The following is a 20,029-nucleotide window of genomic DNA, read 5'->3' on the forward strand; positions in this document are numbered from 1 at the left end:
AATTTAACATTAATGGATCTCAAATATATGATGATTTAAAATAAATGTCTTTTGTTTTTACCAAACAGTAAGACAACCCTTTTCCATGCCATACCAAGTGCCAAGCATGTAGGCAACAACATTGTGAAATGTTAGGAGTGTCATCCATAAAGGGGGTTGAGCAGACTATTAATAGAAGAACCAGTAATTGTGCCACTGGTAAATTTGTTAAATAGCAATTATTACCTAATGTAGGATTTTCCCCTGCTGAATAAATATACTCAAATCAGAAGTTCGGTTTTTCCTTTTTTTTTTTACTGTGTGAGTACGCTACACTGCAGTAGAGGATGAATTCATCTTAAGTTTTATGTATTTTTACAGGAAGTGCTACTGAATGTGACCTTTCTAATATTTAGGATTCAAACTTTGACCCTTCTTGCAAAAAGAACGAAAACAACTTTTACAAACAGCATGTTTGCACTTTGCGTCAGCTGTGAATAAAGGCCTGCCCTATCAAATTAAACGTTTACTGAACTAATTTGGCCTTGTATATTTTTTTGAGGCGTCGCCAAAGGATACAGCCAAATTTCCACAGAGACAAAACCTCTACCGCTTTCTTGTTGGCAAACAAGCGCGGTCTCACACGCTAACGGCGGACGCTCGCAGACATGTACGTCAAAAAGGCAGCGCTGCTGGTAGTAGTAAACATTCGAAAAGGAACAGGGGTAATTCAGTTGATAAATGTCAACCGAAATGAAGCTATCAGCTGAAAGCAATTTCCTTGTGCTTTGCCTGTGTTGTGCGCCAGGGACTTTGGGAGAATTTTCTCCCCTCCATCGATCATGAAGCCTCTGTTTTAGGCCAAGGTACACAATGCCCTCAAATTGCTGACATATGGACCAAGAATCACCACAAAAACCTGACATTTCCACCCCGCCCTCCTCTGTCCCAGCCTGTCCACTCCTCTGCTAAACTCTTGTTTATCCAGTGACTCTGGACTGTTTGGACCATTAAAGAGCAGCCACAGACAGAGGACTCTGGACATTAAAACCACGCAGTAGGACCCCCAGTGAAACCTGCAATGCCCCCCTATTCCTAAATCCAATTTGGAGAAGTGAGAATGCATTGTAATAAAAATTTAATTAGCAGCTGCAGTCATCAAATGACTGTGTGGCTGTGCGATCAAGTGTGGGCAGACTGAAAATAAAGACTGTCTGACTTGCGGGCTGCCTGTGACCAGTAGCGGAAGGAGAAAAAGAAATCATGATAAAGATGATGACACCAGCCACATAATGGCACAGAAAGCCTCCAGCTGGTATAAACAGCGGGCAGATGAAAGCAGAGCCGGACACAATGTGAGTGTGTGTGTTTTTTTTTTTTCATTCCAACTATTCCTGTTATTGACTTGGTTTCAACAGCTCCTGCAAACCAGCTATTCTCAGCTGCAAGTTTGAAAAGTGAAGCTATTTAAAGACAAAGGAGGCCAAGTGTAGAACATTAAAAGCCTCTTTTCCTAATGGACGACCACGGTGCCAGCAGCCGGGGCCCCCAGAAGGTCCCTGCACAGGAAAAGTCCATTATCACTCCAGCTAATGGAGCAAGGGGCCGGCTTTAAACCAAAAAGTAAAGCAAATGAAAAGAAAACAAGAGAGAACAAGATGACGCACATGCTTCAAAGCAGTGTTTCTTTAATGGGGTCCATCAATAATGTGTCTTTCCTGACTTTATTGTGTTTAAAATAGAGTAGCCATGTTATCAATCCTAGACATGGACAGAAATTAAAGGCTCTTTTTTCCTCCCTCCTGATGTGCATTTATACCAGACTGAAAATCAATGCGAAACAAATGTTTGGCAACACGCTAATGGTATCTGCCTAAGTTTCGAGAACAAACTGCGTCTTGCTCTTGCCACCAAGGGTAAGACGCAGTTTACATTCGGATGGGTGCGCTTGGTTTGTATAAACAGGCAGCCCCTGTGGCAAGGAGTTTGATTAGGAGGAGGCCCACAAATCCCATTAAAAGGCCATTCGTCCCCTGTTGGATGTTTGTTTGAAGATGGGGAGAGTAACAAGGAAGAGGAGGGAGGTGACAGGCAGTCTGTCGTCGTTGTTGCCGTTTCCGTGCCAGTTTCTGTTTACGCCTTTATGCAGCTGGACGCAGATATCGCACAGCAATGATGGGTATCCAACAGTGTGGTCAAGAAGAAAAGATTCAGCAGACCAAAATGTGCGTCTGTGGATGATTCAGAAGCGAGGTCTCCATCATGATCCAGTCTCTGTTACCAACAGGTTCAAGTTCGTCTTATCGATGCTGAAATATGTAACTGGAGACTTATTGGTTTTCTTTTCTTACGGTTATCCTAAAAGCTCTTTGGTCTTGGCTGCAAGTTGTTTGTCGATTTCCATAGCAATGTTGTCTGCCATCTGTTGAACCTATTAAAAAAAAAGAATTTATAGGAAGTTAAAAGTATTTTATTTTACTCTCTTAGCTGTAAAGTGCCTTGTAGGGTTTGTACCTGTTTTTCTACGAGTCGTATTGTGTCTTCAGAGTGACCCTCTTTTGCTTTTTTCACCTGGTTGACAGAATTGGAGCGCACTCTCCTCAGAGAGTCTTTAGCCTTGTTGCTGAATTGTTTGGCCACCTTGGCAAGGTTTTCTCTGTGTTCCCGTGTCACCCTGCCGTTAAAAGGAGGGAAAGCATTGGCAAAAAAATAGTTTGATGACAAGGATTCCCGCTGGATTAGGGAGATCTCTGAAACAGTTCAAGGGTTGCCTAATCACAACAAATTCACAGCTCAATAAAAATAAGAGGTTTCTGCAACTCCACCATCAGTTTCAGATTTGTTGTGGATAAGCTTATGTGATTAGGACAGTCAATTAATCACCATCTTGAGAAAATGCAGGTGTGAGGGTTTTATGTACAGTTTCGTTGCACTGTTCAGTGTGACTTCCTGTGTAATAAGGTTGACCTGCTGCAGCTCCCTGTACACATATCACAGAGGGTACAGTTAGAAATAATTTTGGACACAAAATCCAAAATGTAGGTGCTTTTACTGGTCACTGTGAGCTGCTCATATTATTCTGAGATCCCAAACTGTTTAGTTTTGTATTGTGCTAACCTGGGTGAAGTTGCCCCTTCCCCTGACCTTCTTCAAATTAAACAAAACTGGCTTCAAACATTTGTGCTATGTTTGTGTAGGTTTGTGCAACACAACTTTTTCTTGTGCTGCTGTCAGCAAGCCAGTCCAAAATCAAAATCAAACAAAATTTGGTGTTAATCAAAAAAAAAAAAAGGTCATGTCTTTAACAGGAGAAAGAATTCCACACACGATCTCAAAGTTATGTAATAACTAAATTCATATATTTTACGTCTGAAATTTAGTTGTTATAAACATTCAGATGAAAAAATTGTAACTTTATCTTTGTGACGAATGTCTAATAAAGTAGCTAAAGAGCAGATTTAAAACATGATCTTTCCTACATTGCCTTGCATTTTACTGACAATCCAGGCTAATCACTTGAGGTAAAGAAAACTTTATTTCTGAAACATCTAAAAAAAAAAAAAAAAAAAAAGTGAAACCGCTGCAAACTGCAAAATAAGTGTAAAGTCCAAATCAAAACGTAAAACTAGTGAAGGGTCGTCGTAAAAAATACTTTTGCCGTTCTTTGCATCCTACATAGTTACAACTTTATCTGATTGTAGCATGGATGAGCTTAAAAAAAGATCGTGAATGTAAATGCACAAAATGATATCCTCACTCAGGCAAATGGATATACTTAGTGCTTGTTAGCCTTAAACATAAACCTTGTAGTTCTGACTCACAGCTTTGAACTACAATCACTTCGAGGACATAAAGCTGAGTTGGAGAAAAGAAAAAAAAAATCCTCCCAACAAGTTTGCATCTACTTTGCATTTGTCAGTCAGAAAAGACCAGCTTCCCGTTACACTATGCTTTTCTTGCCCTTAATTGGCTTTTTCGTCTTGTTTTTGCTGCGGGGACAATTTGCAAACAATCCGAGTGCCGCGTCTATTTACTGCAAACAATGCGGCCTAATTAACGATTCCAGGGCCAATCAAGAAGCGCCTTTCTTTGGAAATGCAAATGGAGGCTCGGATCCTGCCGAGACTGATTGCAGAGGGAAAAGCAGACCCGACTCTTGTGTCCCTCCTCTGCCAGACTAACACCTGCTGCTCCACGTGCACACCACCACACATGCACATAAAAACAGGAGGCGTGCAGACTCACATGCACACTGTGTATATGCAAAAACCGTAGTCTTTACACACAGAGAGCGGCTTGTTGAGTGAGTGACGGATTGTTTTGTGTGAGGTTGTTTGATTTGGCAGGGGAAAAAATAGAAAGGGTGCGAGATATTTAGCAAGAGTAGAAATAGAGAGAGTGACCTGACAATCATGCCAACACACTGAGGCTGTCTAAAACTCCTTCTGAAAAGTCAATAAACCTGTCAGCTACAGCTAAGATTGTGGATTTATTTATTAATGAAGTGAAACAAAAACCGTGAGAAATTATGTGTGAGATTTGGCTGCGATATTTGCATGGTGGATGCTGTTTCATAGGAAGAACAGACAGAAGTTTGTGATAAAAACAAGAGAGGAAGGGGGAAAAAAACAGAAAAATGACAGAGGAAAAACAAAAGTGAACAGAAGATGGAAAAGAAGGAAAAGTGGTAAAGCGGAGGAAAGGCTTTCTGGCCTCTGGCATATTTATGTGTCAGAAGGGGGACTCACTTGGGAACGGGCACCTTGATGATCGTCCCGTCCGCCTCTGGGTTTAAGTTCATGCTGCTCTCTCTCAGGGCGCGGGTGGCTGCCGCTGTAGCCTGGGGCGGGAGGCAGAAACACACACACACACACAGAAATACAACTTCAGCACCGGTGTGAAAGGAAAAGCAGAGCCACGGCTACAGGTAGTGACTGTGTTCCAGCTGGCAATCATTAGGGTAGTGTGTGTGTGTGTGTGTGTGCCAGGGGAATCCCATGTAGCATGGAAGTGCCTTGGGCCACTGTCAGCGCCGGGTCTCATGGGACGGGCCTGAGAGGTTGCAGGGGCACAGAGTTGACCTTTGACAACCTCACAGGAGAGTCTGCCTGCACTCGCATTTGATACATGAACACTAACATGTGTTCAGCTCATTTGAATTCAATAAATATTGTTCAGAAAGATGGAAGTAAGGATGATTAGTTGAGCCATATTTAAAAAACACAAATACCATAGATATGTTTTATTTTTAAATTCTTCTCTAACCCCTTCCAAGCTGATTCCTTAGCAGATTCTCAAACAGATGTTACACAGGTTTCTATGGGCTATATTTACTGTTTAATGGTATTGGGAAAGCATCCAATTGCAATATAGTTCTTGAATATTATACCTGTGATATTGATTGCAATTGACCCATACTTTTTTCAACATTCATCCTCTTCATCCCAACACCCTTCCAACAAATTAAAACCTTGATTTCTAAGATCTTGATCAGGTACGCACATAAAAAACAGTAAAATTCCATCTGCTAAATATATTACTGTCAACCATAGTATGCATGGCACTAAATATTACATCCAAATAGCTATTTACAATTGTTACATAACATATGGTGACATTGCAATGCAACAGAAAAAAGGTCATGTTATAATAAAACCTTTTCCAAAGAATGATTTTTAATTCAGTTTACAGAAATTTAGATTTCTTTATTTATAGTTTTATCTGGTTGCTTTTCCAAAGAAACAATGTTTTTATTGTGAGAGATTTGATTTATTGAACACCTGTATGCACTAAATAATATATGAAGGCCAACGGATTTAATCAAATATCTCAATATTCAAAAAAGGTTTGCCTTAATTGTCTGGTGTGAAAAATGTTTATCTTCCATATTTCCAGTTTCTTTGACTGTCACACTTCAATGTTTCAGAACAAACCAATTAAATATTAGTCAAAGACAACACAAGTAAACACAAAAAGCAGTTTTTAAATGAAGGTGTTTATTATTAAGGGAGAAAATAAAGCAAACCTACACGGCAATTTGTGAAAAAATTAGGTATTAAACCTAATAATTGGTTGTGCCACCCTTAGCAGCAGCAACAACTGCAATCAAGTGTTTGTGACAACTATTAATGCGTCTTTTCCAACTGTGGAGGAATTGTGATCCACTTGTCTTTGCAGCATTGTTGCAATTCGGCCACATTGGAGGGGAGCGGCTTTTTAAGATCGTCCCACAGCATCCCAATAGGATTTAGGATTCTCACTCCAAAGTCTTCATTTTGTTTTAATTTTTTTTTCAGCCAGAGGTGGACTTGCTGGTGTGTTTTGGATCACTGTCCAAACCAAAGTTTGTTTCAGCTTGACGTTCTGAACAGGTGGGTGGATATTCTCCTTCTGGACGTCTTGGTCGACAGCAGAATTCATGCTTCCATTTATCACAGCACGTCTTCCAGGTTCTGGAGCAGCAAAACAGCCCCAGATTATCACACTGCCACCACCCTATTTTAATGTCGGAAGCATGTTCTTTTTCTGAAATGCGGTGTTGGTTTTACGCCACATGTAATGAGACACACACCATCCAAAGAGTTCAACTTTTGTCTCATCAGTCCATAGAAAGTCTTCCTGAAATTCTTGGGGATCATCAAGAAATGTTCTGAAAAAACTGAGATGAGCTTTCCGGTTTTTTTGTTCAGCAGCGTTTTTTGTCTTAAAGCTCTGCCATGCAAGTCTTTTTTGCCTAATCTTGTTATTATGGTGGAGGCATGACCTCTGAACTTGTGGGGTTTTCTGTGCACTATTGAATGAGTTGTTCTTGCAGTGATTTTGGTCAGCTGGCTGATCCTGGGAAGCTTCACCACTGTTCCATGTCTTCGCCATGTTTTGTTGATAACAGGTTGCAATTTGGTTCAGTGGAGTCCCTACATTTAAAAAATGGCTTTCCAGACTAATAAATCTCATTTTCTTTCTCATTTGTTTCAGTTTTTTTTTTAAAACTCAGCATGATGTCTAGTTCTTGAGGATGTTTTGGTGTTCTTCACTTTGTGAGTCAGGTCCTATTTAAGCGATGTCTTGATTTAGAACAGGTGAGGCAGTAATCAGTTCTGAGTGTAGCTAGAGACGTGAACTCAGGTTCAACAGTTTTGCCAAGACAAGTTTGCCAAAATTCTTCCAAAGTGATAAAAAAGACTAATTTACAATTAATGCAAATGTTTGCTTGTTATTGTGGCCACAGAGGATTTGTCACAACTTGAAGTGTGACAAAAACTGAAAAAGCAGAAGTGACTTTTCATGGCTCTATAATTGTTGGTGTTCATGTTGAAAATCTAATCAGTTATATTAAATATATAGTAAAGAAAACATAAAAGTTTTTATAGCAGTCATCTTTTTTGCACTACAACAAATTATTGTTACAGAAACCCCTAACCCCACTAAAAACGTATCTACTATCATGCATTTTTTTGAACTGGTACCAAAAAAAATCTAAGCTTGACATACACCAACAGGAGAATATAAAGTATCACCAATATCCAACACAATCCTTCACTCTCTAGATTACTGAACTACACTGGAGAGCTACAGTAATGGTATATATGCACAAGAGGAAGGAAGGTAATTTTTCAGCTGCATAATAATTCCCTTAACTGATCTTTTGAAAGTATGCAAAAGTGTGATACACAGAAATTTAAGCCATTCAATTTCCTCCTGTCCGCCCCACCACCTTTCTATTCCCCTCTTTTCTTTGACGGCTCCTTCTGGACTTTTCCCACTGGGGGCAAAGAAATGGCAACAAGATTAAAGGAATTTATTTGTGAGTATTAAAAAAAATTCATGAGGTTTCTTTTCCTTTGTTAAAGTCATCCGGAAAGCAGGCCTCCAGTTGCTTTCTGAGAGCAGGGTGATAGATTTATCCCATACCTATGTTTGATTGTTCTCAGGATCGAATTCATCACAGTTTCCTCTCTCAGATGAGCAAGAGTTCAATTCCTCTGAAAAATAAAAAAAAAGTGCTGGGCAGGTTCTGGTTAATGTGTTGGAGAGGAAGAGAAATTACAGTGAAGTTTTGCATCAAACGCTTCCAGCTCAGTTCAAAGAAAGCAGGAGAGCAGAGAGGAATGTGATCGAGAGGCTGTGTGTACCTTTAAAAGGGGCAATATTAAAATGCCTAAACATGGCATACATGCCCACACACATAGTAAACTGCTCCCACATTTACATATGTTGGCTGCACTGTCCACTTTTGTTGAATGTTCTTAATGAATGAATAAAAACAATGGCAGAGACTCTTCAGTGGCAGGTAATGGATAGGTGTCATTATAAGCCTATTAGGTCTTGCGATTGAAGACTCACCTCTGTGCAGGACTTGGGTAACACTGGTCCTGACAGAGCGGCATGTGAGAGAAACAGAGTGTGTCTGTCTGAGCATGTGTGGTCTGTGGTTAATAAAAGATGAAAAAAATAAATAAATTTTAAAAAACACTCTCTGGGGAAATATTTAACCTGATTCAGCTTTAGAACTGTATCTTAGATTGAAATTTTGATAAAAACTTTGATGTTTTTATGCTGCTGATCCACCTGGAAACAAAGCCAGATAAGCCACAGCTCCTTGATGACCGGATAACATTAGACAAGGTGAAAAACTGTTATTACTCGACAACCTGCCCTTTTAGAAATCACCCACGTTTATCACATCTGCTTAAGCTAATAGATGCTTTTGGAACCGTATCTGTAAAGTAACCAGGAAAGGTTTACATGCAGAAAAGCAACAGTCTGGACTGTTGAGGCCTTTAGGAAGTTGAACTGGATAGATTTTTTTAAAGGGAAAATGAATATAGATGAACATAAAATATTGCTGTAAATACACCGGAATTGGTCAAAATGCTAATTTCCATTTATTCAGTCTTCCGAATGCAAAATATAATGCTATTTCACATACTGCAAAGGTAAAGCATTAACATATTGAGCATTTGCTAAAATATAATGACATTAATATTTATATAGAGATAGTTAAAAATTTTGTTGATATATATTTATGGAGTTCTTCATCCGATCTTAGCATCTATTTTATACTTGCTACTAAAAGGAATTGTGTTTCTTTTTACATTTTCACACTGGAACCTCACTTTTTATTGCAAAGCAAATAAAAAATAAGGTTCTGATGACCTCCACGGCATACAGTACAGACCAAAAGTTTGGACACAACTGTTTGTCCAAACCTTTGGTCTGTACTCAATACAGACCAAAAGTTTGGACACACTTTCTAATTGAATTCAATGAGAAGGTGTGTCCAAACTTTTGGTCTGTACTGAATACAGACCAAAAGTTTGGACACACAGTTGTGTCCAAACTTTTGGTCTGTGCTGTAGATTTCGTTTGCATGTTTACATTTGTGATGGTAGGACTGGAAATAAGCCTTTTCCCTGGTATCAGATGTGAACAATTAATTTGCATGTGTAAAATGTTTAATGGTGCCTTCAGGATACTAATGCTTGTTTTTGTCTTGTCACCATATCCTGACTCTTGCCTTATTTAAACGGTATGCTCTCTTGTTTTTTTCATTTTGAACAGCAGTTAACAGAAAGTGGCCTGGGTGTTACCCAAGGGCAGTGGTAACTTCATATTACCCAAGGGCAGTGGTTCCCAAAGATTTTCTGGGCCCCCCTATGGATTACAATAAAATCCCCCCCAACAAAGAAAAAAAATAAAAAATCAACTGGGCACACACATCGTTCAACCAGACATAAACCTATACACATGTTTTGTTTTCAAACTCCACTGAAGTTTATTTCACATTTCAGATTGCAACAAAACACACTACAAACCATCTTTACAGTGAAACACTTCTGTGTAAGTGTTTATTTTTTTCTTTCATTTATCCATACCGCTTCCCACGCCCCCCCTGCAATGGCACACACTTTGGGAACCACTGCCCTAGGAAAACAGGAAGTCATTGACTACTAAGTAAATATTGCTAGACGTTGCAAAGTATAAATAAAAACATTCAAATTACAGTAACTTCATATTAATTTAATGAACTGAACAAGCTCATTAAATAAGGTGATATTTTTTCCCTGCTGAATAAATTAACTGATATACTTTTTATATGCTAAAGTGTTAGATTATACCACTGCATCAAAAGTTGAATCTAGTTCAAGACTTTTTACAGAAATGGCGATGCAGCGACATTACCAGGATTGTTTTACCATTAGGAATCTACTGTTGTAAACCTTAATTATGTGATGAAAGCAACATGATTTTAGCAATAAAGCATCTCGACATTTCTGCCAAGTATTTTCTTTTGCATCATGTTGCAAAATTATACCTCGAAATAAAACTAAACTTGATCAGGAAGCTGAGCAGACACAAAAAACATTGTGAAATCCAACTCTTACATACATGATTTAATAATGTTGGGTCAAATGCAAATTCTAGCATCAAAGAGTCTGGATACCTCTGACCCCTCAAACAAAATCTACAAAGAAATTGAGCCATTTAAAAGAAAAAAGAAAAATAATCCATTTCTTCCTTACCCAGGGGTAAAATGAGGTCATTTCCTATCTGGGACGACTCACACGCAGACATAAGTCCACTACAGTGCACACATACCCTTCTTTGCTATCTTTCACCTTCAGAACAAAGGGGTCCTTGAGTGATCAATCAATTAGCATCTGAGACTCGGGGCCCAGAAAGAGGCTGGTCAGGTTTCATTTACACACAGAGTGATGTGGGGTTCCAGTTCTGGTCTGGCTCACTTTTCCTTCACTGAAGACCATCTATCTGTCTCTGCTTTGGCTTATTTGTACAAAGCTTATTTATTCAGCGCTTGTCCGGAATGAGACAAACAGATACAGGTAGGAAGAAACTACATTGACGTGTGTGTGGGGGCGTGTGGGTGTGTGTGTGATCGTCTTACTTCAGGGAAGCTGCTCATGTTGACCATAATGACTTGAGGGGACTTCATGGAGATCTGACCCAGCTGGTTCAGAGGAAACTTCCCATCTTGAGTCGTCACCACAATGTGATCCAGAGCCCCTAAATAAATACAGACCAGGGGAGGTGTTTCATTTCTTTATTTATCTGCCTCCATGTCGCATTGGTTGCAGTGACGAACACGATATGCACTCTTACACTGTGGCAACTGCATTTCTTCAATATTTGGCAGAATTTTCACACAAAGGACTCTCTTTTAACGTTGTTTTAGGCAGTGAAAAAAAAGACTTATCAAATTTGTGAAGTATTTAAACTCGTATGTTTTGCATTATATACTGAGGTCAAGTTCTCCTGTTGTTATTGGGCCTCTAATCAATGTGGTGATATGTTCTGGCTTGATGTGACTGCGTTTACGTAGATTTGGAATTAATGAAAACAGAATCAATCATCCAGTTGCTCAGTCTAACAAACAGAAAGACAAAGGAATCTACAGCAGAAGCCACAAATAACACATGTAAAAATTAAGCCTACTGTCAAGCTGTTAAAAATTTCCACGATCTTTTGTCTCCCCATAACAGTCACCAGCGACAGAAACAAATGTTTTGCCAACACAAGCTGACTCCTGCTCCACCCACTTCTCATCCCTTTTTTTTTTTGCTTCCTTGCTCCATCCATCCTTCCCCCTCCTCCATCTGGCTAACCTCAGACGCAGTTGTTTCCTTCTCCTCCACCTCTGCCTTACATCATCTCCTCCCTTCTTTTCCCCCAGGGGGGTGTGCTGGTGCTGTGTGTGGAGAAGTGGGGTGACAGGGAGGTGAGCCAGTGGTGTAATTTTCTCTATAGGATCAATTTGTCTTTTGATTTCAAGGACAGAAAAAGAGACGCACTAATCAGAGAGTCAATATGAGCGAGGAGTATTAAAAATAATATATGTGATCAAATGTATATTGAATGAATAACACAATTATATAACATCTTAGTTTTATTTTAAATGTCAGTTTAACCAGATGTTTAAAGTAAAAGGGCAAACACTAATTTTTTTACCTGAATTTACTCTGTTGACTACCTACATATTTACAAGTGCTTGAATTTAGTATTTGTTTAAAGTGGGGTTCTGATAAGACAATATGAGCAATCAGTATCTTACTTGTGCAGAATACTCTCTTAGCGGATTAATTGGCATGAAACAGATTTTAATTTGTCAAAGTGGGGTAAAGCAAAACCCGATTTCTATCTTCCAGTTGAAAAAGTTTTATGTTTTATTTTGAATACCATTCAGTCATCTAAGTATGGGTATTTACAGTTGCTTTGATCAATTAAATTCCATGTATGCTCATGACAATTCAGTAGCCTTGAAGTGAAGTCAAATAGCATACTGCAATTAATAAGTATTACTAGTATATTGTTGACAGATAATTTGTTCCAACATGAGTTAATGCTGGACTCTCTCATGTTTGTAAACATCTGACTTTAAGCAAACAACTCAAGACTTAAAAAAAATAACATTTTCTTTCAGCTGACTGTTTTCCATGCAGAACTGTTCCGATATTGCTAGGCTGACATTAGCCTAGCATGTTTTCATATGACTTATTGATAATTTGGCTTGTAACATGCAGGCAGTACAATATAAATGCATAACTGGATAGTCTTCAATCACAAGCCACCTGAAAAGTTTGTCACCTTTGTCTTTTTCTTTTAAACATCTCCCACACTTTTGAGATAATCTACTTTTTTTGTATTTGGCTGCACCATAAAAGGTATTTAAAAATGCATTTAAAAGGCCTTTAAATGTTACGATAATGTTTACAGTCTTTTTCATGCAAGCACATGTGTACAAAACTTTTAATATTTGTCCATGCTTAAATTGAAGCATGGTTTTTAAACATGTACAAACAGGTCTTAGCTAGAACTAGCAAATGTCATTTCGTCATACTTTGCTCCCAAGCAGCCCTTTTTAAAATAATCTTATAAAATAGTTTCCAATTAAACATTGCAGGCTTTCTGAAGATCTTTCAATGTTTTCCTTCAATACTGAGACGCATTTTCTTTTTTTTCTTTTATTTTAGATGAATGTTTGTCTTGCTGCTCAAATATGACCTATGAATTATTCAGACATTACAAAGTAATGAAAGAAAGCTTTGGCTTTACAGAAGGGACAACTCAGCTTGACTATTTTTCTTTTAAACTTGGAGCCAAACAAAACTTTGCTAATACCATCCAAAATAAAAGCAGACATGGACAACAGTGTTTCAAATAAAAGAAAATGAAAAAGAATGAATTAATTATTTAGTTTTAGAGGTGATCAAATTTTGATTTGTAGAGAGATAAAACCTCGAAACTCAGTTTCCAGTCTTGCTGACTCCTGCAACAACAATGCGTTTAGGATTTAGTCCCCAAACGAATGACCTATACACTCTTTGTTTACATAAAAACAAATTTAGTTTCCAAGCGGTAAAACCCTTACTTAATCAGCTCAATATGCTGGACAAGCCACTGATCTCTCCACGCTCTATGCATCTATCTGTGTGATTTCCTGTTATACATCTGACGCACAAACACATACTGTACATACAAGAACGGATTCATAGCAACACGCAGCAAAAGATACAATGCTATCCACACAGAGTCTCCCACTGGTAGCTTTAATAAGACCCAGATGACAAACCCGCATACAGTTGCATGAGACAAAACTGACGTCATTCAATTCCTCATCTCTCCTGTCAGATCCAAGTCATGTTGCCTCCCTGGATTATTGTGCAGCTGGACAGAGGAGGGAGGGATGGACAATCAAGAGGAAAGCAGTGACAGACAGACCGGTAGAGGGAGAGGACAGGAAGGATGACAAAGCAAAGGGATTAATCTAAAATAGATGAATAAAACAACAGAGACAGTAAAGAGAGGAATTGGAAAAGCTAATTGGTAGAGGTTTAGGAGTGAGACTGTGTGGAATATTTCTGAGAAGTGTAGACATGTTTCTTAAGCAGCTTCTACATAAGCAGCTAATATATGGATGTTCTACTCCCAGGGCTACTCCATAATATTCTTCACAAGAAGCAAGTTTACATGATAACTACAAATAAATTTATCAGGGGTTTATTTAAAACCTTTGTTTGACTCCATAGATCAAAATAATAATAAATGTATTTGTTTATTACTTTTTACACTTCTCTGTCTTAAATAGAATACATTAGATCAAGTTAAACAACTTATTTAAATGTCTTTTGTAAATGTAGTGATACTGTGGTATTTCTCCTCAAGATTATTATATTGTGCAGTTCGTATAAAGGTCCTTGTAATAATCTATTGTAATAAATGAAAAGAAGATCTCAACACAGGAGATTCACTCTAAACGACCCTGAGTGATAAATCAGGGGGGAAAAATGCATAAGGCAAGCTTGGAGACCGATCATACAAATCAAGGCTCAATTTATACTGTAGCTCCACAAGCTAAATTATCCAACATGTACATATACAGTTATAAATAAAAGTAACTTGAAACCAATCAATTCCAGCAAATCATCTTTACCTTTAACTATCCAAAACCTTTTATAAATCACCCTGCTGTAAACAGTTGAGGTTTTGCATGTCTGAATTGCAGACACTTTTTTTTTTATTAGTAGGCTCTTTGCAAACATCTGTAAACCGGACAAAATTTCTTCCCAAATGATGTTAAAAAAATCTGCCTGCAAAGTTTCAACAGTACGCTTTCGCTGAGACTTTGTTTTCTTCTTCTTAGTTTCTACTAGCAAGATGTTTTCATTTCCTGTCTTAATGCTATGCATTGGACTGACATCATTCTAAAGACTTAAAATGTCATATTAACACATTAAAATGTGCTTGATCCAAGTTTAGACTAAGTTTCTATTATTTGAAGTCATTACATACATGGGGAAAAACAGATATGTGAATAATATCAGGATTTGATACAATCAAATTGTCATTTAGGCTTTTGTTTAATATACAGCTTATTGTTTGGTCTCTGTGCAAAACATAGTGAAAGTTTCTTTGGCAGGATTTGGAATCCCTGATGTAAAACACAACCAAGAAGGAAGTAATTTTCAGTTTTAAGACAGATTCTGTTGCAGTATCCTTCTATGGCAGCTTCTATTACACACTCCACTCCCCCAATTTGTTAGAACCCAGAAACAAAGGGTCACGGCCCGGATGTAGTTTGGGAAACAAAGGTCAAAGTCAGGTCAAACTCATGTCACACATGGATCTCCTCATATTAAGCCCTGTGGGACTTTGTGAGGAAGATGGAAACACAGTTTTTGCTTTCTAGCTGAAAGCAAAAACGAACAATAGGGTCCAATGAATCTACAACATTACGCAAAAACAGAATAGATTAGAATAGAGTCACTCAATCTGTGATTGTTCTTAATGTTATGCTGATTTGCATAGACCTAATTTTGAGAAGGAAGTATGTTATATGTAAAAATAAGATTCAGAGTGATTTGTCTTGTAGATGTACAGAATGACTTTTAACAAAATTTATTCTATTTTACAGTTTACCTGATGATATCCTAAGTAAGTTCAAGTGTGGACTCAGCAGTAACTTTTGCTTTCAGAAGAATTTCTGAGTGTAGGATCATGTCTATTTGTTACATATTACATAAACTTTAATTCCAACAACCTTTTTCAAGTTTAATCTAATAAAATAAACTAAATAAGATTGATTTAAGAATGTTTTATCTCAAGTAGAAAACACTTGGAAACTAAAACATGAGTCTAAAAAACCTAAAAAAGAAAATCTAATTCCAAAACATTGTTACATGTTGAAATTGGCTTTGCATGCAGAAATTATGCTTTATCTCATTGTAAGCTGTTTTCTCTTGCACCTGGAGAAAAATGAGAGTGAATCAAACAGGGGACGTGTGAGGAGGTCCAAGAGACACAAGCCAACTACCTGGCGAGGTTCGGATGCTGAGGTTACGTGTGAACTCGTCTTTGAGTGCACTGAGGACTGCGGTCATGTCCTCCTTCACTTCATCCAGACTGATGATGTCTTCCACCAAAGATGAATTAATATTCACCTTAGCTGACTGACCCTTTGCCTTGGCTTAGAGGAAGAAAAAGGAGAAAATGAGACTCAAATATAAAGACAAATAACATCTAATCAACAAACTTCCATCTGAGCCAAAGGAAGAGAAGACGTTACACAAATCTGAGCTTCAGTGTCACGACTCTCTTCTCTGACCTTTTGCTTTCTTGGTGGCGTAGAGCCTGATGCATGCAGGAGCAGGGTGGAGGGAGGTACCAGGACAAATCGGTGGTCTGAAACCGACCCATGAGGTGACTGTGAATGGAGACCTGGCAGGCCGTACCAGGGACTGACACAGAAAGGGTCGCAGCAGGTTCAAGTGATTCAAAACCATGACTGTAAACAAGCCAAAAATGAAAAGTTTTGGTAAAAAGACATGAATGTGATGTACAGATTTTAAAAGTCATGTATAATTTTAAACCATTTGACAGCTGCAATGAACATATTTATTAAAATGAGGTAATAGCTCATGTTAGCCAGCAGGAGGTAGGCCAACATCTTCTTCCTACTTCCAACAGCATAAAGGGTGCTTCCTCTAATCGAGAAATATATAACTTGATGCAATATTAAGAACAGCTATGGAGAGTATTAGTATAAATAAATAGGGGTCTTTTTTGAATTACTTCAAGTTAGGCAAGAAACTGACTAAGATTACAATTCTATTGATAAAAAATGTACCTAGCAACAGGTGATGTGGACAAAACCTTCATACACAGCAAAATATGACTCCAGCTATATGCATAATTTATTCTATGGTAATCAAAAAAGAAAACCTGAATAACTTAACTAGAACACTAAAACATAATCCACCCAAGTAGATAAACAGTTGGAGAATTTTGTTGATTGTTTTGCATTGAGGAAATCTGTTTTTTGTGCTGTAATAAACATCTCATTACCATCTACTGAAATACCAAGACAAAACCAAAAAACATTATATATTTCCTTACAATTTCTACAAGTTCATACGGTTCAAAGGTGGTTATATGAAACTAAATGTTCATAATCTATAAATGTTGGCAGCAGGAATTTGGTTGCAACATAACAGAATCATGATGAATAAAAATGAGAATTAACATGTCAATAAGTAGTTAGAATAAAAAGTATTTTATAAATAAAGTTAGTCACATATTTTTGTTGAAAAGGTCAGTGAACATTTAATAATTATGATGATTTTAATTATCATGATGATGAAGTCTACTTAAGTCTACTTTTATATTTGAAAGTTAAGCAACATTTTAAATACACTTGGATGCATCACCCTTTGGTTGATGCTTTTATAGACTGAAAATAATTAAAGTTCCCATTATCAGTCTATAAAATAACAAAAAGGATCATGGATCAGTGCTCATCAAAGCAAAATTGTTAATTTCTGATCACTGGTCAGCTGATTGGTGCATCTCTAGTTCTATAACTGTATACTTGCCCATCTATAAAAGGGAAAATAAGCCAGTTTACACAAAGCAAAGAGGAGCAAAAAAAAATCACAAGTCTTTTGAATGTCTGAAATGATAAAAAAAAAAAACCCTAAAGCATAGTTAATCATATTTTCTCAATGAGAAGAATGGGATTTAATACTGTAGATAATCTTGCAAACAGCAGCACAAGCAGCAGCTTCAATATATATCTAATTCTGCAACTTCTTCTTACACTGACAAAACTATGAAGACATCATGATCCCTACATTCATCCTACACTCAGTCATTTTGGGCATTCCTGAACAGAAACACAACAATTCGACTCCATGCTCTGCTTTTCTATAGATGAATTATAGCCCACCTTCCAGCTTGCCTCTTGACTGTGAACTCTGTCACTGACCCTCTTTCTGCACATGCAAACAAAGACCATCTCTGCAATAGTTAAGCCCACACAGACACAAGCACAGAGTAAAGCCTGTCTTTCAAAGTCAGTGAATGTACAGGGCTTGTAGTACGCTAGTCCCTGACTGGCATGTTCTTTTGTCTGGGGAGAATTCACAGCTTTTAACTCTGAAGAGGAAAATACCATCAGTTCTGCACTGCAGTAGTTCAGCCAAAGAGAACTTTACTCAGCTGATACTGCAGTATATTTCACCTACAGTATATACTCTGCCAAATAAAATTAAAAAAAAAAAAAAAAAAACCAACATAACAGTAAATAATTGAAAGTCAAATATTACAAAGAAAATCACGTCATGTATAATAATTCAGTTCTTTCTCAATTGAAGCTGAGTATGCAGATTAAAATGTGTAGAGTTCTCCATAAGCATTTCATTTTTGTGAAATTTATGTGTGCTTTCACATCATAAAATTATAAAAATCATAGCAAAAGTACTTTTTTTTCTTATTATTACAAAATCCCCGATACAATCCCGATGTTTCCTCAGTTTCTAGTCTTTGCTGTCAATTCAAGAAACTTTCTATTTAGGCTAAACTTTGGACCACCACTCCTGAAATAAATCTGCAACAGGCAGCTGAAACTGGGGAGGAGGGGGTCCGAACAAGCCGACATGATTCGCCACACAGTGGCAGAGCTGACGGGTAGAGATGTGGGAAGGTGACAGATCTCTTTACAAAATAAGTCAAGCGAACAAAGTGAAGCCCAGGTGTTCAATGGGACACTGTAGTCTGGTATCCTGCAGGTTTCACAACCAGCTGCAGCCACACCCCTATTTCTTCATCCAGCAGCGGGGAGCCAGCTGGTCAGCCCACATGCCCTCACTGTTTGCTTTAGAAAGGAACACTGAAGAGTATCTGATAATGTTCTGCATCACTCTGCAACACATTTTCCACTGGGAGGGGAGAAAAGAAGTCAAAAAAGTACTAGAGGAGAGCTTTAATAAAAGGGACATCCTGTTATTCCTTTTCCCCCCTGGGAAGTCCAAAATATAAGCATGGATTGTTTTTTTGCTTGTTTTCTTTTCAAATAACAAAACTAATCAGAATTTTGACCTTTTTTTTTTACATTTACAAATAACTTAAAATTAAGAACACTGTTGGATCTTACAAAGTCTAATCTGTATTTTTAAGTATTAAAAAATAGACTAAAAAGCTCCTTTTAATCTAAAGATTTGCCAAGCATTAGCTTCTTTTATTGATTAGATTTTTATAAGAGGACAATATTTACAAAATCAGTGCTCCAGGCTCCATTGGTACTACAAAACTGAAACCCTGTAGGCAAAAATCCAAAAGGAATGGAAAGTTAAAAATGTACAATGAATAAAGACATAGATATTTCCAGTCAAAATAAACAAATAAAAACAGCTGCAGACATGTACAGAATTGGTTGTTGTTTATTTAGATTGATAAAAGCAGGATGGCTGGTGCCTATCTATCTCCAGTCCATCACAGGACAAGCAACCATGTACACCCCTACACACACACACACACACACCCACACACAGACATATTATCGCAATTTTGTAATAACCAGTTAACCCAACTCATGTTTTGGACTTGGGGAAGAATCCACTGTTATGTATTGAGTTTTAAAAAAATATTTTCAGATGCAAATAAGTCTTTAAACCACCTGGCCAAGTGCTTAATACCACTCACCATGCAGCAGGCCAATTAAGACCCTGCTATCCCTCTGCTAGAGTGGTTCTACTTCAACATAATGTATATGCACAAGATAACGTGAGCAAAACAAATCTTTGTGGTGAACCAGTGGATGGCAAGGCTTCTTTACAACACACAATTAATTATTAGTCCTGAAAATGCAACCAGGTCGTAAGCTTTATAGACTTGAGTAATAAGCACACCGAAAAATGTAGAGCCATTAAATAATATTCTTCATTCAGGCATGTTATATTTTTACGAATTTTCAACTAAAGCCTTGTGAAGGTCGGGGTAATGAGAATAAATATATCAACATAAATATAGCAACGTGACTAAGTTCTTCAACAAATATCTAGTGTTAACTGCGCCAAAAAGGCAACACAGCTTTAAATTACACAAAAGTCTTCCTTACCTATTCGGGGTCAGGCTTTACAGGAGAAGCATGTTAGCTAAAGAGAGAAGCGCCACAGTTAACAAGTTCGTCATCAACAAGAGGCGCTATCACAGATAAGTGTGCTCGAGACAGTCTATGGGTTGCACCGGGCGGGCGGAG

The 20,029-nt window shown here is 37.8% G+C and overlaps 1 protein-coding gene and 1 long non-coding RNA gene across 2 annotated transcripts; both read right to left on the reverse strand.

Moving 5' to 3' along the window:
• Nucleotides 1–284: 284 nt before the first annotated feature.
• Nucleotides 285–19,988, reverse strand: mrrf (mitochondrial ribosome recycling factor). The gene is made up of 7 exons (XM_032569942.1): nt 19,889–19,988; nt 16,100–16,279; nt 15,809–15,961; nt 10,886–11,004; nt 4,728–4,819; nt 2,494–2,653; nt 285–2,410 (listed from the first exon to the last, which is right to left on the reverse strand). Exons 2-7 carry the CDS (start codon nt 16,275–16,277, stop codon nt 2,333–2,335), a joined length of 780 nt encoding a protein of 259 aa, XP_032425833.1. The 5' UTR covers nt 16,278–16,279; nt 19,889–19,988; the 3' UTR covers nt 285–2,332.
• LOC116724325 (uncharacterized) lies at nt 6,947–9,157 on the reverse strand. Its single transcript, XR_004340140.1, has 2 exons — nt 8,323–9,157; nt 6,947–7,961 (listed from the first exon to the last, which is right to left on the reverse strand). It is a non-coding gene; the product is annotated as an uncharacterized LOC116724325 (long non-coding RNA).
• Nucleotides 19,989–20,029: the final 41 nt, after the last annotated feature.

Source organism: Xiphophorus hellerii, chromosome 8 (assembly GCF_003331165.1).
Source record: "Xiphophorus hellerii strain 12219 chromosome 8, Xiphophorus_hellerii-4.1, whole genome shotgun sequence".
NCBI classification, from domain to species: domain Eukaryota; kingdom Metazoa; phylum Chordata; class Actinopteri; order Cyprinodontiformes; family Poeciliidae; genus Xiphophorus; species Xiphophorus hellerii.